This window comes from Trachypithecus francoisi, unplaced genomic scaffold (genome assembly GCF_009764315.1).
Source record: "Trachypithecus francoisi isolate TF-2019V2 unplaced genomic scaffold, Tfra_2.0 Lachesis_group12, whole genome shotgun sequence".
NCBI classification, from domain to species: domain Eukaryota; kingdom Metazoa; phylum Chordata; class Mammalia; order Primates; family Cercopithecidae; genus Trachypithecus; species Trachypithecus francoisi.
The window spans coordinates 85659737-85677815 of NW_022681457.1; the positions used below are offsets into that span (position 1 = coordinate 85659737).

Consider the following 18079-nt stretch of genomic DNA (forward strand, 5'->3'; position numbering starts at 1 on the left):
CCACCTGCCCGGCTAATTTTTGTATTTTAATAGAGATGGGGTTTCACCATGTTGGTCAGGCTGATCTCGAACTCCTGACCTCAGGTGATCCGCCCACCTCAGCCTTCCAAAGTGCCAGGATTACAGGTGTGTGCAACTGCGCCCCACTGGCTTAAATTATTGTACTCCCTGATGGTCCTCCCCTTTGGAAGATCTTAACAAATATCACTGCCTTAGGAGTTCTGATCTTCCTTTTAACTTCTGACCCAAGGATGGACACTTACTCCTTTTTAACCCTTACGCCTAAGACTTTACCAAGAGGATAATAACTGGAATTAAAATAGAGAAAAAAATTAACTAGCTCACCAGATATTCTGAAAACACTGGTCCTGAGAGACCCTTACAGGTTTTTGTAGGTTGATGTCTTCCTTGGTCTATAATTTTCACGTGACAAAGACATTTCTCTACCTGGGAATGCCCTTAAATTCAAGCTCTGGAAATCAAGGTCTAGAGAAAAATTATTTCATTCACCAGTCTAAGATCCACCTTCTAGGCCCCCATTTTCTGTCCCAGGAATTGTCTTTTCTCTAGATTATAAACACTAAACAAACATGTGTGGTCTATTTAGAGGGGATCCCAAAACCCAGCCCTGGTGGTTTGGTCTTACCTTGTGGCCTCAGAGGGCAACCTTATCATTATACGACAGCCTAACAACAATGGGTATAGTGAGAGGGTGGGGTGAGCAGGTGTTATTTTCCTTACAGAAACCTACTCTACTTCCCAGCCAGGAGTCACTTAGTTGGAATGGGGGCTGACACTTTATAGTTAAGTGAGCACATCACACTGATCTCCAGTAAGACTTCAGTGGGGCAGCATTCCCCATTACCGGTCCAGCCTCCACAGCTTTTGATGGCCCCTACAGCTGCTCTTTCCTTATTTTGGTGTGACTTAACTACTGCAGAGTCATTCCCATTACAGCCACTGCTATGTTCCTCTTTTAGGAACAAGTGACTACCCTGAAAAAAGAAGAGATGAAACAAATCCCCTTCAAATACAAAGTAAAATCATTCTTTAATTACTAAAAAAAAAAAAAAAAAATCACTGTTGGGCTTTTTTAAAGGTCCATAAATTTTCAATGCAATGTTTAACTGGGGAAATGGTTATAGCAGCTCTCACATAAGTTATCTGAATTAATAAACATTATCACAGTATTAAGAAGGCAAGGTAAACAAATAGCTTAAGTATTTTATTTGTTTGCAACTAAGCTTGTTAACACTATATAATGAAAATGTACAAAGAATAATGTTGCAGTTTTTGGTTAGATTTAAGTCAAAGACATTCATTAATAAGGAATCTTCGAATGTGAATATTCCAGAAATTTCTCTAAGCCATCTGATCAGAACAACTGTCTCTGAATATTACCTTACTTTGGAAGGTATTGGCATACATTTGAATTAAACTCAGAATTTTTCAAAATAAGCCCTAATTAAAAAAACTATTCTATATTCAAAGTAAAACAATATTAATAGAACTTTCCTTTCCAGAAACAATAAAGGAAACAAGGCATTTTGTAAAATGTGGTCCTGAACAAGTCACAGTAAAAAATAAATGTATACTTAACTTCCACCTCCTCAAAACAGAGGCTACTTTCTGTTCCTCAGCCTTGGAAACAAGGTGAAGAACAGCCTATATGCGACTTTGGGCAGGGGGTTGCCAAAACAAAGCTGAAGCAGTTGACCATGGACACCTCAAAAGAATTTGGGAGAATCTGACCAAAGGATCCAAATTCTATGGTTTTTTTTGAGACGAAGTCTCGTTTTGTCACCCAGGCTGGAGTGCAGTGGCGTGATCTGTGCTCACTGCAACCTCCACCTCCAGGGTTCAAGCGATTCTCCTGCCTCAGCCTCCCAAGCAGCTGGGATTACAGGCGCCTGCCACCAAGCCCGGCTTATTTTGTTGTATTTTTAGAAGAGACGGGGTTTCACCGTATTGGCCAGGGTGGTCTCGCACTCCTGACCTCAAGTGATCCGCATGCCTCCGACTCCCGAAGTGCTGGGATTATAGGCGTGAGCCACTGCGTCCAGCCCAAATTATATTTTTAATAACTAATACAAAGGTGAAGTGGCTCCTCCCAAGTAGCAGTGCTGCCAGGGCCTGGCCCAGGCCTAGCCCTGAGCTCACCTCTCATGCTCCCAAGCAAACCCTGATGCTCCTGCTCCAGGGTAGACCTTTTCCCTTTAGAGGTTCCGTGTCCAGGGAGCTCTATGATTGTGTGAATGAGGTGAGCGCCGACTCCATGTGAGTATTTTAAGGCTTGGAGTCAAAGTATTTTCCTAACATGCCCAGGCAGAGTCCATGTGTCAATGGCCCATCTCCAGTTTGTTCTAATTTCTCACCACGCATCTGTAGATGTAGGACCGCAGACCTTCGCTTTATCATCATAATCACATCTAATGTCCATCCTAACTTACGATTCATGTTCTGTGCCTGGAAACAGTCCCTGTATTTAACAATACCTACATATAAAAACAATCCACTGTTACAACTTATATGGTCACAAAACATTAATGATCTCCTGTAGACCAAGCAAATGTTTTTTTACCATAATTGTCGTGCACCAAATTCACAGCCAGAATCCCCAAGATAAAAAAAATTTTTTTTGCACAATACAAATAATAACTTAAAATACACATACACACATATACACACACTCTCACACGCACTTCTTACAGAACTGTGCTTGGGGAAACTCCATTTGTTGAGTGCCACTGAAGGCATATTTTGCTAAACTGCTGCTCCAGGTATTTTTGTTTGGAAAATCTATCACAGTAGGGCACAGCTGTTTATTGGATGAGCAGAAAAGAAAGATATGCTTGTGGCAACCAGAAAGTTTTACGGTCTTTCAAGTTGTATAAAATGGACCTGCAGAAACGTTTAAGTGTTCTCAGGATGCAAAGTTGGAGCTGAAATGTGATATCAAACCAGTTGCAAAAAGTGTACAGCAGCCATCTCTTGAGGTCAAACCTGGTACCCAGATATGTGACAAAGCTTCAGGACACATCTGTAAATTAGGAATAAAAAACAGAAAGGTTAAGAATACTAAAAATTGGAGTGTCATGCTTTAAAAATTTTCACTAATAGTAAACGTGAGAAATAGCATGAACGATGAGTCACCACTTAAAAGATACTAAAAATCAAGAATTTAAGGAACCTGATTCAAATTCACTTAGATATACAGCTGTTTATATTTTATGCTTTGACTATCTGGTAGTTGCAAATTATTTAGAATAAGAAATCCTGATCACACTTGATAAACTAACTTAAGGAATCAACTTTCATAAATTAACAACTGAAACTATCTTTCTGGAGAAAAGACAGGTAACAAATTGGTGCTTGAGTCAGACTACCTAGATTTTAATCCTAGCCGAACCACTAGCTATATAAGCTTGGGCAAATTATTTAACCTCTGTAAGTGCTATCTTTACCAGTAAAATGGAGCTAATAATAGTACTCCTCATAGGGTCACTGTGAGGATTATACAAGCTTTGGTGTGGATTTAATGCGCTTAGCAGAGTGGTGGGCACATTTTATTTCACAGGGACTTTTTACTCTCAGGAGTTAAGATTCAGTGTAGAAATTTTGCTCTTGAAACAGAAAATTGAAAGAAAACGTAGCAATACTTACAGCTTGTTGGCCTTGTCCCATACCGTCGCATAATCTGATCATGTGTGAATTTCACAAAAGATTCATATTGTTCTGTGAGAAGACGGTACATACTTATCCTCAGCAACTCTCCCTCAATTTTTAAGAATCAAGTGTCAGGATGATAAATAGCTTCCCAGTATGAATTCTCTACCCTTCCTCTTAGAACCCAGAGCCTGCCCTAGCCTTGCTTTTACTCTACTGTTCCTCCCAAATCACACCCAACTCTCCACATCTTTAACTATGACTTCTACTAGGAAGTTTGAATATGTTGACAATACTACACTCTTCCATAACACCTGTTGAGAGTTTAGTACAGTATCACAACCATCTGTTTACCAGCCAGCTAGCCCAAATGGCCTACTCAATGCCTTTAGTGACAGACAAAATTATTGCAAGAGCTTGGTTTGTTTCTTTTCAGAAATGCAAATGAAAAATCCCTTCCACTGGGCAAAGTGTAGCACTCCTGTAATGCCAGCACTCTGGGAAGCTGAGGTGGAGTATTTCTTGAGGCCTGGAGCTGGAGACTCCTGGAGCTGGGCTCATAGCAAAACCTTGTCTCTATTTAAAAAATAAAGTCCTGGTCGGGCGCAGTGGCTCACGCTTGTAATCCCAGCAGTTTGGGAGGCCGAGGTGGGTGGATCACCTGAGGTTAGGAGTTCCAGACCAGCCTGACCAACATGCAGAAACCCCGTCTCCACTAAAAATACAAAAAAATTAGCTAGGCATGGTGGCACATGTAATCCTAGCTACTCAGGAGGCTGAGGCAGGAGAACTGCTTGAACCTGGGAGGCGGAGGTTGTGATGAGCCGAGATCGCACCACTGCACTCCAGCCTGGACAACAAGAGCGAAACTCCATCTCAAAAACAAACAAACAAAACAACAAAGTCCTTTCATACAATGTATAAATGATGTGTTTGCAACTACCAAAGAGTAACTTCAATACCCGCAACTCAATAAACTCCCTTGCATGAAGTCCTACTCTCTTTTTCTAAGTTATTTAACTGGCGTTAATTCTTAACTGAACCCTGTTAAGGACAATGGCATAGTCTCTGCCTCGGCCTACCTGCTAGTTTGGTATTGAGGATTTGCTCATACTCCTCCCGAATTTTATCTTCATAGTCTTTTAAGAGACGCTCACATATTATTCCAACTTGTCGGAGGGTAAAGGTGGGCTGGTCCTTCTTCATCCATGAGGAACCTGGCCAAAAGAAAAAGCAAGTATGGGCCAGGTGTGGTGGTTCACACCTATAATCCCAGTACTTTGGGAGGCCAAGGCAGGCGGATCATCTGAGGTGGAGAGTTCGAGACCAGACTGACCAACGTGGAGACACCCTGTTCTCTACTAAAAATACAAAATTAGCCAGGCGTGGTGGGGCATGCCCATAATCCCAGCTACTCAGGAGGCTAAGCCAGGAGAATTGCTTGAGGTGGAGGTTGCAGTGAGCTGAGATTGTGTCAATGCACTCCGGCCTGGGCAACAGTAAAATGCCATCTCAAAAAAAAAAAAAAAAGGCCGGGCGCAGTGGCCATGCCTATAATCCCAGCACTTTGGGAGGTGGGCAGACCACCTGAGGTCAGGAGTTCGAGACCAGCCTGACCAACATGGAGAAACCCCCATCTCTACTAAAAATACCAAAAAATTAGCTGGGCAAGGTGGCGGGCACCTGTAATTCCAGCTACTCGGGAGGCTGAGATAGGAGAATCGCTTGAACCTGAGAGGCAGAGGTTGCAGTGAGCCGAGATCACACCACTGCACTCCAAACTGGGAACAAGAGCGAAACTCTGTCTCAAAAAAAAAAAAAAAAAGAAAAAAAGGTTCTCCTAATCAGGTTCACTCACAGAAGATTTTAATTCAGTACAGAGATAAGTCACAGGGATAAGCTTCTACCAGCCTGGTTCTGGAGCTGGCAAGTGAACAGATCCCACAAGTGGTTTTCTGATCATAATAAAAGCAGCAGCCCTGGCCAGGCCTGGTGGCTCTCACCTGTAATTCCAGCACTTTGGAGGCCAAGGCAGGTGGATCACTTGAGGTCAGGAGTTTGAGACCAGCCTGGCCAACATGGTGAAACCCCATGTCTACTAAAAATACAAAAAATAGCTGGGCGTGCTTGTGGGCGCCTGTAGTCCCAGCTACTCGGGAGGCTGAGACAGCAGAATTGCTTGAACTTAGGAGGCGAAGGTTCCAGTGAGCCGAGATCATGCCACTGCACTCCGGCCTGGGCAACAGAGAAAGATTCCATCTCAAAAAAAAAAGGGGGGGGGGGGGGAGCCAGCAGCCCTGGTGGCAGCCCAGTTCTGAGTTGTTCTTCAAAGCTCAGGCTAAAATCTGTTTCTTTTGCCATTTGTTAGCCTGTAAGCCATTTAACAACCTGGAACAAATAATTTTTTGCTTAAACTAACTAAAGGATATTTTATTTTCTCTACAAATAAAATCTAACCAAAACATCTCACTAGTCATTATTTGTAATTGTTTTGTTAACCACAACATATCCTATTACTTTAAAATTATATTACTGAAATCTCAAGAGAATAGTGCTAGTTGTAACCACTGACAGGTTTATCATGTATGTGCAAGAGCAATTAGAAAGGGTGCAGTTCCAGAGCCAGGAACTCTGGATTAAAAAAATAATAATTTGTTAAGGTAAAAGTCACATAACATAGAAGCAATCACTTTAAAGCAAACAAGACAGTGGCATTTAGCATAATCAAAATGTTGCGCTACTACCACCACTTCTAGTTCCAGAACACTTCCATCACTACAAAAACTAAAACCCCTTACCCATCAAGCTGTATCTCATTCTCCCCTAATGCTAATTCTGGCCAAACCCCAGTTTATATTTTGTAAGGAGACAATTTTTAATCAAGGTAACTTTTAACCTTTAGAACTGTTAAGTAGAATACTTTGAGAGGAAATAGACTCTTCTGCTATTAAAGGAGACAGATTTCACCACCACTGGAGATGGTCAAACACTGGGCTGTTGAACCCCAACAGGAGGCAATATGGCAGGCAAAACTGAGTCACTACATGACCATAAAGATTGTCTCCAACCTTGAGATTCTATTTTTTAGCACATCCTCTTTGACCACTTGTCAATAATGAGCAGTCCCTGTTGAACAGAGCTTTTTGCAATTACGGAAATATATTGTAATTGTATGTACAATACAACAGCCATATGTGGCTACCGAGTACCTGAAATGTGACTATTGAACTTGAGGAACAACATTTAAAAAAAAACTTTTTTTTCTTTTTTTGAGACAGAGGCTCACTCTGTCACCCAGACTGGAGTACAGTGGTGTGACCTCAGCTCACTGTAACCTCAGCCTCCTGAGTAGCCAGGATTACAGGCGCGAGCCACCATGCCTGGCTAATTTTTTTGTATTTTTAGTAGAGATGAGGTTTTGCCATGTTGGCCAGGCTGGTCTTGAACTCTTGCCCTCAGGAGATCCGCCTGCCTCAGCCTCCCAAAGTGCTAGGATTACAGGCATGAGCCAGCTCGCCCAGCCAAAATTCTATCTAATTTTAATTAGTTTAAAATTAAATAGCCTACATGTGGCTATTTATTACATACTGGCTACAATATTACACATTGCAGTTATACAGGAAGATAGTCTTGTATTGATTGGGTAGATGGAAGCACATCAAATCAATGTGAGGTTTCTTCCAATTTCATGACTGTATAGTTTTAAAAACATCTGTAAGTATTAATATACCCACTTTAGCAAGTGTATTACATTAGAGGAGGCCAATTCTGGATTCATCATTATAAGCACCATTTACAAACTCTTACGTGGATTTTGCAGATCAAAGCGGGCTTACCTGGAGAGCTAGGTGCTGTGAGTGCTGAGGAGTGAGGTTGACTTTCCGAAGCACAAGCTTCACTCTGATTAAGAACAACTTCTAAATGTCTCCACCTCTGATAACGACTATATTCTTGTTTTATGTTCTGAAAAATTTGCTCTAACAAAAAAGAAACAAACTTGAGCTTTCACTTTATTGTCTCATTTCTTCAAACTTTCTTCAGAAGTGGGAAGAGACAAAGATCTTCTGACTAGACTTCAGATACTCCCTTTGGCATGTAGGTCTCAATCTTCCCCTCTCCCCACATAAACAAGCAAAATGTTTATACTGTACAAAGCACTCCCCAGTGGCTTCAAAGACCGTATGTTCTTATTGCCACTATTTCAACAATGCATAAAAGAACAGCTACTTTGGCATAAACCAGCCAGAGTTCCCTTTACTCGTTCTCCTGTGGCAATGAACACAAGATCTGCAGTTAGCTAGATGGTTAACTAGTACAATCTACAGTAAAAGAAACCTCTGTTTACCTAACAGGGACTATTTTTTAATCTCCTTTAAATTTTACAATTTCACAAACTAGGGTATTAAGGGGTGAGTCTCATACTGCCCAAGGCCTTCTAACAAGGAAGCTCTTGTCCCGTATGGGACTTTAAAAAAGCATCTTTGGAGCCGGAAGTGGTGGCTCCAAAGCTGGGTGTAATCCCAGCTACTCTGCAGGCTGAGGCGGGAGGATCCCTTGAGCCCAGGAGACTAGCCTGAACAACACAGCAAAATCTCATCTCAACAAAAAACCACAAGGGAGCCTGGATGATTTATCTAAAAAACAAATCAAAACAAACTTTGGGAAAGAGGGCAGCAGAAACCATTATGTTTGCAGTGAGGACACTGACCAAGGAAATAACTGAGATTTAATGCCTAGAAGTGATGGCCAGGGTTTAGAAAACAATTTTCTGATCCTAAGAGGCAAGGCAGTGTGTGGGGAGATTCTAAGTCAAGGTAATCACAAAGCAAATTTGCTAACACTATTGAAGGGAGCCCAGGAAACACAAATTACTAACCACCTTGAAATACACTCCTAGAAACAACAAAGAATCTGAAAGGATGTGGTTTTCAAGTTCTTTGTTTGTACCTACTAATTAAAAAAAAATAGATAACTGTACCCATCTCAAACAACTCAAATTATTCTAGTGTATACTTTGCTATATAACCACCTTTTTTTAAAAGGAGGTATTAACAATGCCACTTTGCTTCTTACTAGCTGTGTGACTATAACCTTGAGAAGTTATTCAAGATCTTTACTTCTTCAATATAAACGTCAAATACCTACCTGATAAGGTGGTAAAAATAAAAACCAAAGATAACAATAATGTCATAACAAGTGACAGTACAGTCCAGGAACTGATATGAATTCAAGTGGTTCCACACATAGTCAAACTCCCTAACTTTCAGCCTAAATACTGGAACAATGTAGGAGATGCTTTAAGAGTGCTATGGGCCGGCTGGGTATGGTGGCTCACGCCTGTAATCCCAGCACTTTGGGAGGCTGAGGCAGGCAGATTATGAGGTCATGAGATCGACACTATCTTGGCTAACATGGTGAAACACTGTCTCTACTAAAAATACAAAAAATTAGCTGGGTGTGGTGGCGGGCGCCTGTAGTCCCAGCTACTCCGGAAGCTGAGGCAGAAAAATTACTTGGGAGGCGGAGGTTGCATTGAGCCAAGTTTGCGCCACTGCACTCCAGCCTGGGAAACACAAGGAGACTCCGTCTCAAAAAACAAACAAACAAACAAACAAAAGAGTGCCATGGGCCAGGCACAGTGGCCCAAGCCTGCAGTCCAGCACTTTAGAAGGCCTAGATGGGAGGATCACTTGAGGCCAGCCTGGGCAACATAACGAGACCCAGTATCAAAAAAAAAAAAAGAAAAAAGAAAAAAGGGCTGCGCATGGTGGCTCACGCCTGTAATCCCAGCACTTTGGGAGGCCGAGGCAGGCGGATCACCTAAGATCAGGAGTTAGAGACCAGCCTGGCCAACATGGCAAAACCGTCTCTACTAAAAACACAAAAATTAGCTGGGCATGGTGGCGTGCACCTGTAATCCCAGCTACTTGGGAGGCTGAGGCAGGAGAATTGCTTCAACCCGGGAGGCGGAGGTTGCAGCGAGCTGAGATCATGCCACTGGACTCCAGTCTGGATGACAGAGTAAGACTCTGCCTCAAAAAAAAAAAGGAAGAGGAAGACAGTGCTATGAAGTTCATATTTTAGATCCCTGAATTTATTAAGTTTTCACTTCATTTTATTTTTTGAGAGTCTTACTCTGTTGTCCAGGCTGTAGTGCAAATAGCACAATCTCAGCTCACTGCAACCTCTACCTCCCAGGTTCAAGTGATTCTCCTGCCTCAGCCTCCAGAGTAGTTGAGATTACAGGCACCCGCCACCACACCCAGCTAAATTTTTGTATTTTTAGTAGAGACAGGGTTTCGCCATGTTGGCTAGACTGGTCTCAAACTCCTGATCTCAGCTGATCTACCCGCCTCAGCCTCCCAAAGTGCTGGGAATACAGGCGAGAGCCACCGCTGCCCCACTTTATTTTAAAATGTCTTATTCCTCAAGCCAGAGCCAATACAAGGATAAACAAGGATAAGAACTGGAAATACTTGAAACAAGAAAGGACAAGTAAGAGGACAATGCTCAAAAGAACAGAAGGTCTTTGATAAACCTCTGCCTCCTGTATGGCAATGTTAACAAAGGGAAGGATACTATTTTGAGGGTGGTAGGACTAAGATGTCCAGAAATCTAAACACAGTATCTATGGGAGAAAAATAAGAAAGTAGACATGATTTTCTTCTGAGGAAGGCCATATAAAACACAAAATTTTTTTAAAAACAAATTTCATTTTAACAGTGGATAATTTTAATCCTTGCCTCCATTACTTGAGATTGTGCTGCCAGATTCTTTCAGGTCTAAGCCCATCCTCCACACTCTACAGTGTTCCTACCTGCTACAAACCAAAAATCAAACTCTTGAACATGGCAGTCAATCCTTTCCAAGATCTGGCCTCAATTTATTTTCCTGGTTCCATCTGGATTCCACTACAATTCATTTACATTATTCTTTCCTTAAATTGTGGGTTTTTTGGACTTTGCTCTCACAGTTTCCCTGTGCTCGAAATGGGCCTATTGCTCAAACTTTATCAAGACTCAGCTAGCCGGGTGCAGTGGCTCATGCCTGTAATCCCAGCACTTTGGGAGCCCGAGGTGGGCAGATCACTTGAGGTCAGGAGTTCGAGATCAGCTTGGCCAACATAGTGAAACCCTGTCTCGACTAAAAATACAAAAATTAGCAGGCCAGGTGCGGTGGCTCATGCCTGTAACCCCAGGACTTTGGGAGGCTGAGGCGGGCAGATCACCTGAGGTCAGGTGTTTGAGACCAGCCTGACCAATATGATGAAACCCCATTTCTATTAAAAATACAAAAATTAGCTGGGCGTGGGGGTATGCGCCTCTAATCCCAGCGATTTGGGAGGCTGAGGCAGGAGAATCGCTTGAACCTGGGAGGTGGAGGTTGCAGTGAGCTGAGATCACACTACTGCACTCCAGGCTGGGAAACAAGAATGAAATGCCATCTCAAAAAAAAATTAGCCGAGTGTGGTGACGCATGCCTGTAATCCTAGCTACTGGGGAGGCTGAGGTAGGTGAATCGCTTGAACACGGGCGACGGGGGTGGCAGTGAGCCGAGATTGTGCCACTACACTCCAGCCTGGGTAACAGAGCCTCAGCAACAGTGACATTGTCTCAAAAAAAAAAAAAAAAAAAAGACTCAGCTAAAATGCTACTGTGGTCAGCAACCCCTTCTTCCATGCCTGGAATCCACCTACCACTCAATAAAGATTTAAGTAATAAAAGCCTTAGTTTTACAGAACCTTTCCACAAAAAGTACCATACAGATTGAGCATCCCTCATCCAAAATGCCTGAGACAGAAGTTTTGGATTGAGGAATAGTTCCATTATACTTAGCAATTGAACATCCCTTACCCCAAATCAGAAAAACTCCAATGAATAAGTATTTCCTTTGAGTGTTATATTGACACTCAGTTTTTGGAACAGTTCAGACTTCGCAGCATTTTGGATTCCAGAAAAATTACCCAGCTAATTTTTTAGTTGTTGTTTTTTTTTTTTGAGATGGAGTTTTGCTCTTGTTGCCCAGGCTGGAGTGCAATGGCACGATCTCGGCTCACCGTAATCTCCGCCTCCCAGGTTCAAACAAGTCTCCTGCCTCAACCTCCCAAGTAGCTGGGATTACAGGCATGCACCACCACTCCCAGTTAATTCTGTATTTTTAGAGAGACGGGATTTCTCCATGTTGGTCAGAGTGGGCTCAGACTTCCGATCTCAGGTAATCCGCCTGCCTCTGCCTCCCAAAGTGCTGGGATTACAGAAGTGAGCCACTGCGCCCGGCCTTAGAATTCTTTTGTGGAAACAAGGTCTCATTATGTTGCATAGACTTGTCTCGAACTCCTGGGCTCAAGCAATCCGCCTGCCTCAGCCTCGCAAAGTGCAGGGATTGCAAGTATGAGCCACCACACCTTGCCCACATTTTTTTTTTTTTTTTTTTTTTTGAGATGGAGTTTTGCTCTTGTTGCCCAAGACTGGAGTGCACTGGTGTCATCTCTGGCTCACAGCAACCTCTGCCTCCCGGGTTCAAACGATTCTCCTGCCCCAGCTTCCCTAGTAGCTGGATTACAGGCCCACGCCACCACTCCCCCCCCAACAAAAAACACTTTTTTTAAGATGGAGTCTCACTCTGTCACCAGGCTGGAGTGCAGTGGCACGACCTTGGGTCAATGCAACCTCCGCCTCCTGAGTTTGAGTGATCTCTTGCCTCAGCCTCCTGAGTAGCTGGGACTACCGGCGCCCGCCACCACGACCAACTATTTTTAGTAGAAACGGGGTTTCACCATGTTGGCCAGGATGGTCTCGGTCTCTTGATCTTGTGGTCCACCCGCCATGGCCTCCCAAAGTGCTGGATTACAGGCGTAAGCCACCTCCCCTGGCCCAAAAATCACTTATGAAGCAGCTACTGTAATGTGAACTACAACCGAATTAGTCTAGAGGGTAGTATTGAAAAAATAAAACATTTACATTAAACCCATCACTTTATACTTTTCAAAATATTTTTTGCAACTATCTTGAGGGTTCTTCAACAAAAGATAGGGCAAATATTAACTCCAATTTGCAGAATTGAGACCCAAAAAGATTATGGACTATCTTTAGGTATCTGCAGGAGCCAAGGAAGAACAAAACATCACTGCAAGTGGCCATCTGTGGCGCCTGTCTTTGAGGGTTCTTTAAAATGGACTTTAGCAAACATTATCTCATTCTGTACATAAGGTTATACAACAATGAATGGCCAGGGAATTTAAAGTAGAACAGCGTTTTTATGGGCAGGTTAGTCAGGTAATGGATAAGAGACGAAGTAATTACTCTTTTGGGATTAGCAAACAGAAGGGAAAAACATGATAAGGGCACAGAGCGGTGGGTCTAGAGGAAAGAGCAGAGGCACAGTTTGAAAAAAATGCGTAAGAGACTGACTAGGTAAGATATGGTCACAGTTCCTAAGTACTTTGAATTCTAGGATAAAAAAGTGAACTCTAGTTAAGGATATGAAGTCCGGGAGAGCTTTAGCGGGGTGTAGGAATCTTGGTGTGAGGCAGCAGGCCTGCAATTTGCATTGCGGATCGATATGCAGAGGAAGGAGGAAATGACACCTGAAGGCACTGCTCCTTAAAAGGGGTGAAGAAAGGATGATTTTACGGTGAGCCTAAGGTTTTGCTTAAGCTTGAGGAATAGAAAAAGACACAAAGAAACGACTTGCCCTAATCCATCATTGAGACGTCCTCCTCATTTCCGGAAGTCCTTTAAAATCGCAGACTATTAATGCTCAAGCACCCTCCCCTCTACTCCTGCGCTATGAGGTGTCTACTGTAATGCCAGTCCTTCCTTTTCCTTGGACAAAGTGGAATGCCTTAATGGAGAGTCCCTGTTAAGGACAGTTACATTCTTAGTTCTGTACAACCTCCGTACGTCGTAGGATTCTCAAATGCTAACTAATGATCTACCGATTTCAAGCCATATATGGTGCAAGGCAATAGCCACATAATAAAAGAACGTGGCCAGTCTCTTAGAAATGATCAGGTTGAAATCGGATTCCGTGACTCTTCCGGCGGCCTCTGGGTCCCTAAAGACTTCTGGAAGTCATGTCTCCCTACTAGCTACACAGTACAGCGCTAAACAGCACGCACTCGCGCCCCTTCCCGGTAACCCACCCCCAACCCACCCCCGCCCTCCAGGCCAGGTTCGTGAGCAGAATCCAATTCTCCATGGCCCACTGGATCTGCAGGATGGCTCGGTGTAGACCCGGCCAGCGGAGGCAGGAGGGGCTTCAGCGACAGGGAGGGCCCTGAGCGGCCAGAGGTATTCCCATCTTCCTCTTTGGTGTCCACCCCTCCAGGCTCTCCTGCTCCAGGAAAACCGAAAACCGACCCTGTGGCCCCACAACCCCTCCTGGATGCCTCCCATCCCCGGAAGGAACCAGGCCCAGCGGCATCCCAGTTCCCTTTTCTCAAGGCAAAGAAGGGGTCCCTGGGTAAACTGGCCTGGTATTCCCAACCCTCCCCCAACGTCCCCAAAAAAATGCCTGGGCCTGGCTTCCTGCCAAGCCCGCAGCAGCGCAGGTTACCCGGTGTTGGAAGGCGCCGCTCGCTGCCGGGCGGGGCGGGCTGCTGCAGACTCTGCGGTAGGGTCTGCGTCTGAAACGGTGGCGGCGGCGGCGGCTCGGCGTCCGGGGGCCTGAGGCCCGGAGTGGGGCCGGGCAGAGGGGCGCAGCGCCGCCGCTTCGGGGAGCCGGGGCTCAGCAGCGCCGCCTCGAACTCCATGGGCCGCTTCAGCGTCGCCCCGCATGCCATGCTGCTGAGGGGCCAGGAACCGGGAGCGGACGCGGCGGTAACTGCGACCCAACCTCCGGCTCCTCAGCGGGGCTCGCCAGCCAAGCCGGCTCCAATGGCGCCTCCAGCACCCGGCAGCGGCGCTGGCCCCGCCTTCTGTGACGTCACGGGCACACGCCATCGCTCGACAGAGGGGGGCAGGCCGGAAGAAGGTGGCTCTGCGAGGCCGGTCAGCGCCGGCCCGGCCCGGGGCACCCCCTGCTGAAGAAATGGAATGGTCTGGGCGGAGAGCGTGGTCACCAAGCAACACCGGGAAGGCCCCCACCCCCACCCCCGCCCCTCCCAGGGTCCCATCCCCCCGGCTTTGGGGCTGTAGCGCCCGGGTGGCCCCTAAGGTTTTCGCACCTGCGCTGCGCGGGCGTGGGGGAGGGGAGAGCTTGAAGGGGTCTGGTGAGGGGCCATGGGGTCTGGTGACTCCAAAAACAACGTTCTAGGCCGCTCTTGTCCCCATGATAAAAGGGTGATTGTTAAAGGTCATCAAGGGCATTCCGCTGAGTCCTGGGAAGTCTGCACTTAAACAGAAGCGAGTATTGGAGGATGGGCTTTAGCAAGTCCATGAACCCCATGAAATTATTTGCAGATTTGTGGGGTGGGAGCGAGGGTGGGGGTGTTTGTGGGAGTATTTTTGAGATAGGTGACCCATACCTTAAGCACCTCATCAAAGGGATATGTTACTTTAAAAAGTTGAGAATACACAAAAAGCACCCACTGGCTTAAACCGTGTAAGAATGGCTTCAGAGTGTTAAGAACTTCAGCTGGTAGCTGATTTGCCATTCTTCCCATCTGACTTGGCAGCTCAGGTTCTTCCTCGTCTTTCTGAATTCTTTACAGCAATACCAGCTGTAAAGTGCTTTTGATATTCTGGAAAAATAGATAACAGGAGGGTTCTGCTTTCTGAAACTCTACGCGTCTGTATTTTTCTGGGGAGCAGCTCAGATATTTTCAACAGATCATCAAAGGAATCTATGATCCAAAGAAAGGATGAAGCCTTTCTGTAACTTCTTGTATATACTGAATAATGACCATGACACCTGGGATTTGTCTTCAACATATCTCCAGGATTTTTCAGGACAGTCCGAATTTCAGATATTCACTTCTATGAGCCCATATGCTACATCAATGTGCCACAATATTTGAGTTGGAGAATATAAGCATACTACCCCCGTCCCCATTCATTGTTCTTTTTCCATTGCTTTCCTCTGGATCCTCTTCAGTTACTACAAATTCTTTTTTTTGTTTGTTTTTTTTCCCTGCTCCTTGTGAACAGGGCTACCCCATAGGCAGTGTGCCCGAAGTAACCTCTACACATTCTTTAAATATCATAACATAGGACATGTATTTTTGCATTTATCTTTGTAAAATTGCAGAAATAATTCTAAAATCAGCATACCACATGTTAATTTTATCTCCTCTCTTGTCCACAAGAGCATAAAGGGACTTTACAATAGGCTAGAAAACTAGAAATAGAATATTAGGGCCAGAGAAAAAGGAGATCACAATTATCATGGTTTTAAACAAGACTGTAACTGAATTTGAAATGTAGTCCTTGGCTGGGTGCGGTGGCTCACGCCTGTAATCTCAGCACTTTGGAGGCTGAGGCGGGTGGATCACTTGAAGATAGGAGTTCGAGACCAGTCTGGACAACATGGTAAAACCCTGTCTCCGTCTCTACTAAAAATACAAAAACTAGGCAGGCGTGGTGGTGCACACTTGTAATCTCAGCTACTGGGGAGTTTGAGATGGGAGAATTGCTTGGACTTGCCACCTTGAGATCGTGCCACTGTGCTCCAGCCTGGGAGACAGAGTGAGACCCTGTCTCAAAAAAGAAAAAGAAAGAAAGAGAGAGAGAGGGAGGGAGAGAAAGAGAGAAAGAGAGAGGGAGGGAGGGAGACAGAGTAAGGATGGGAGGGAGGGAGGAAGGAAGGAAGGAAGGAAGGAAGAATGTGGTTGTGAGCTTCCTGGATGCTAGGGTAAAAATGAAAACACAGTACATGTTGAATTTATTTTGTCATCTGAAAGGAATGAATTAATCATAGGAGACATCACAGATTTTTTTTTTCCTGTATAACCAAATTCTAAAGGTAGTTTCTCATGTGATTTTATTAGGAAACAGTGAATGATTTAATAAAGCAATCAGGAAGATTTTAACAACAAATGTTAAAGCAAAATTGACATGGATACTTTTTGTTATGTCTAATGAAAGCCAAGGACATAAAAAGCAACCTAGTGATGGTTTGTTTGTTTGTTTGTTTTGAGACAGAGTTTTGCTCTGTCATCCAGGCTGAAGTGTGGTGGTGTAATCTCAGCTGACTGCAACCTCTGCCTCCCGGGTTCAAGCAATTCTCCTGCCTCAGCCTCCCCAGTAGCTGGGAATACAGGCACGTGCCACCATGCCCGGTTAATTTTTGTATTTTTACTAGAGACAGGTTTCTCAAACTCCTAATCTCAAACTCCTGACCTCAAGTGATCCCCGCCTTTGCCTCCCAAAATGCTGGGATTACAGGCATGAGGCACTGCGTCCAGCATAGTGATGGTTATTTTTTAAGGGGCTTGTCTAATGTGGGCCAAGTAAATTGCCTTCTTATGGTGTAAACAGGTCCAAAGTGAGAGCTTAGAAGGTTTGAAAAGTATGTCCCCTTGGGTAGTCATTCTAAATAGCACTTTTTTTTTTCTCTCTTTTACAGACAGGGTCTTACTCTGTCATCCAGGCTGGAGTGTAGTGGTGCAATCATAGCTCACTGCAGCCCCGAAAACTCCTGGGCTTAGCCTCCCAAGTAGTTAGGACTACAGTGTGCAGCACCACACCTGGCTTTTTTTTTTTTTTTTTTTTTTGAGACGAAATTTTGCTCTTGTTGCCCAGGCTGGAGTGCAATGGTGCAATGTTGGCTCACTGCAACCTCTGCCTCCCAGGTTCAAGCAATTCTCCTGCCTCAGCTTCCTGAGTAGCTGGGATTACAGGCATGTGCCACCACGCCTGGCTAATTTTGTATTTTTAGTAGAGATGGGGTTTCTCCATGTTGGTCAGGCTGGTCTCGAACTCCTGACCTCAGGTGATCTGCCTGCCTCAGCCTCCCAAAGTGCTGGGATTACAGGTGTGAGCCACCACGCCCGGCCCTACCTGGCTAATTTTTAAACTTAAATTTAAATTTGCTAAATTTGTTTTAGAGACAGAGGTCTCACTATATTGCCCATGCTGGTCTCAACCTCCTGGCCTCCTGGGATTACAGGCATGAACCACCTCGATCAAGATTTCTATAAGCTAGGGATTTTTTTTGTGTGGTTTTGTTTTGTTTTTTTGAGACGGAGTCTCGCTCTGTCACCCAGGCTAGAGTGCAATGGCGTGATCTCGTCTGACTGCAATTTCCCATTCTCCTGCCTCGGTCTCCCGAGTAGCTGGGATTACAGGCACGTGCCACCACGCCTGGCTAATTTGTTGTTTTTGTATTTTTAGTAGAGGAGGGGTTTCACCGTGTTAGCCAGGATGGTCTCAATCTCCTGACCTCATAATCCACCTCCTTGGCCTCCCAAAGTGCTAGGATTACAGGTGTGAACCACCACATCCGGCTAAGCTAGGCTTTTACAAAATGCTTT

General features: G+C 44.6%; 1 protein-coding gene across 3 annotated transcripts; it reads right to left on the reverse strand.

Moving 5' to 3' along the window:
- Positions 1–1204: 1204 nt before the first annotated feature.
- On the reverse strand, positions 1205–14605 carry AKIRIN1 (akirin 1). Of its 3 annotated transcripts, none has more exons than XR_004440931.1 (5): positions 14224–14587; positions 7503–7643; positions 4749–4883; positions 3664–3775; positions 1205–3040 (listed from the first exon to the last, which is right to left on the reverse strand). XR_004440931.1 is itself a non-coding variant. In XM_033227027.1 (5 exons), exons 1-5 carry the CDS (start codon positions 14447–14449, stop codon positions 3030–3032), a joined length of 585 nt encoding a protein of 194 aa, XP_033082918.1. In that variant the 5' UTR covers positions 14450–14605; the 3' UTR covers positions 1205–3029. The 3 variants fall into 3 exon arrangements, 2 of the variants coding, with proteins under 2 accessions (XP_033082918.1, XP_033082919.1); XM_033227027.1 differs by having other exon boundaries at positions 3664–3735; positions 14224–14605; XM_033227028.1 differs by lacking the exon at positions 7503–7643 and having other exon boundaries at positions 3664–3735; positions 14224–14590.
- Between the last annotated feature and the right edge of the window lie 3474 nt (positions 14606–18079).

Coding starts and splice junctions, on each gene's coding strand:
- AKIRIN1 (XM_033227027.1), bottom strand. CDS start 14,449: ATGGCATGCGGGGCGACGCTGAAGCGGCCCATGGAGTTCGAGGCGGCG. Junction 7,644..14,223: donor GCGGCGCCTTCCAACACCGG/GTAACCTGCGCT, acceptor CTTTTTTGTTAG/AGCAAATTTTTCAGAACATA. Junction 3,736..4,748: donor CCTCAATACCAAACTAGCAG/GTAGGCCGAGGC, acceptor GTCTTCTCACAG/AACAATATGAATCTTTTGTG.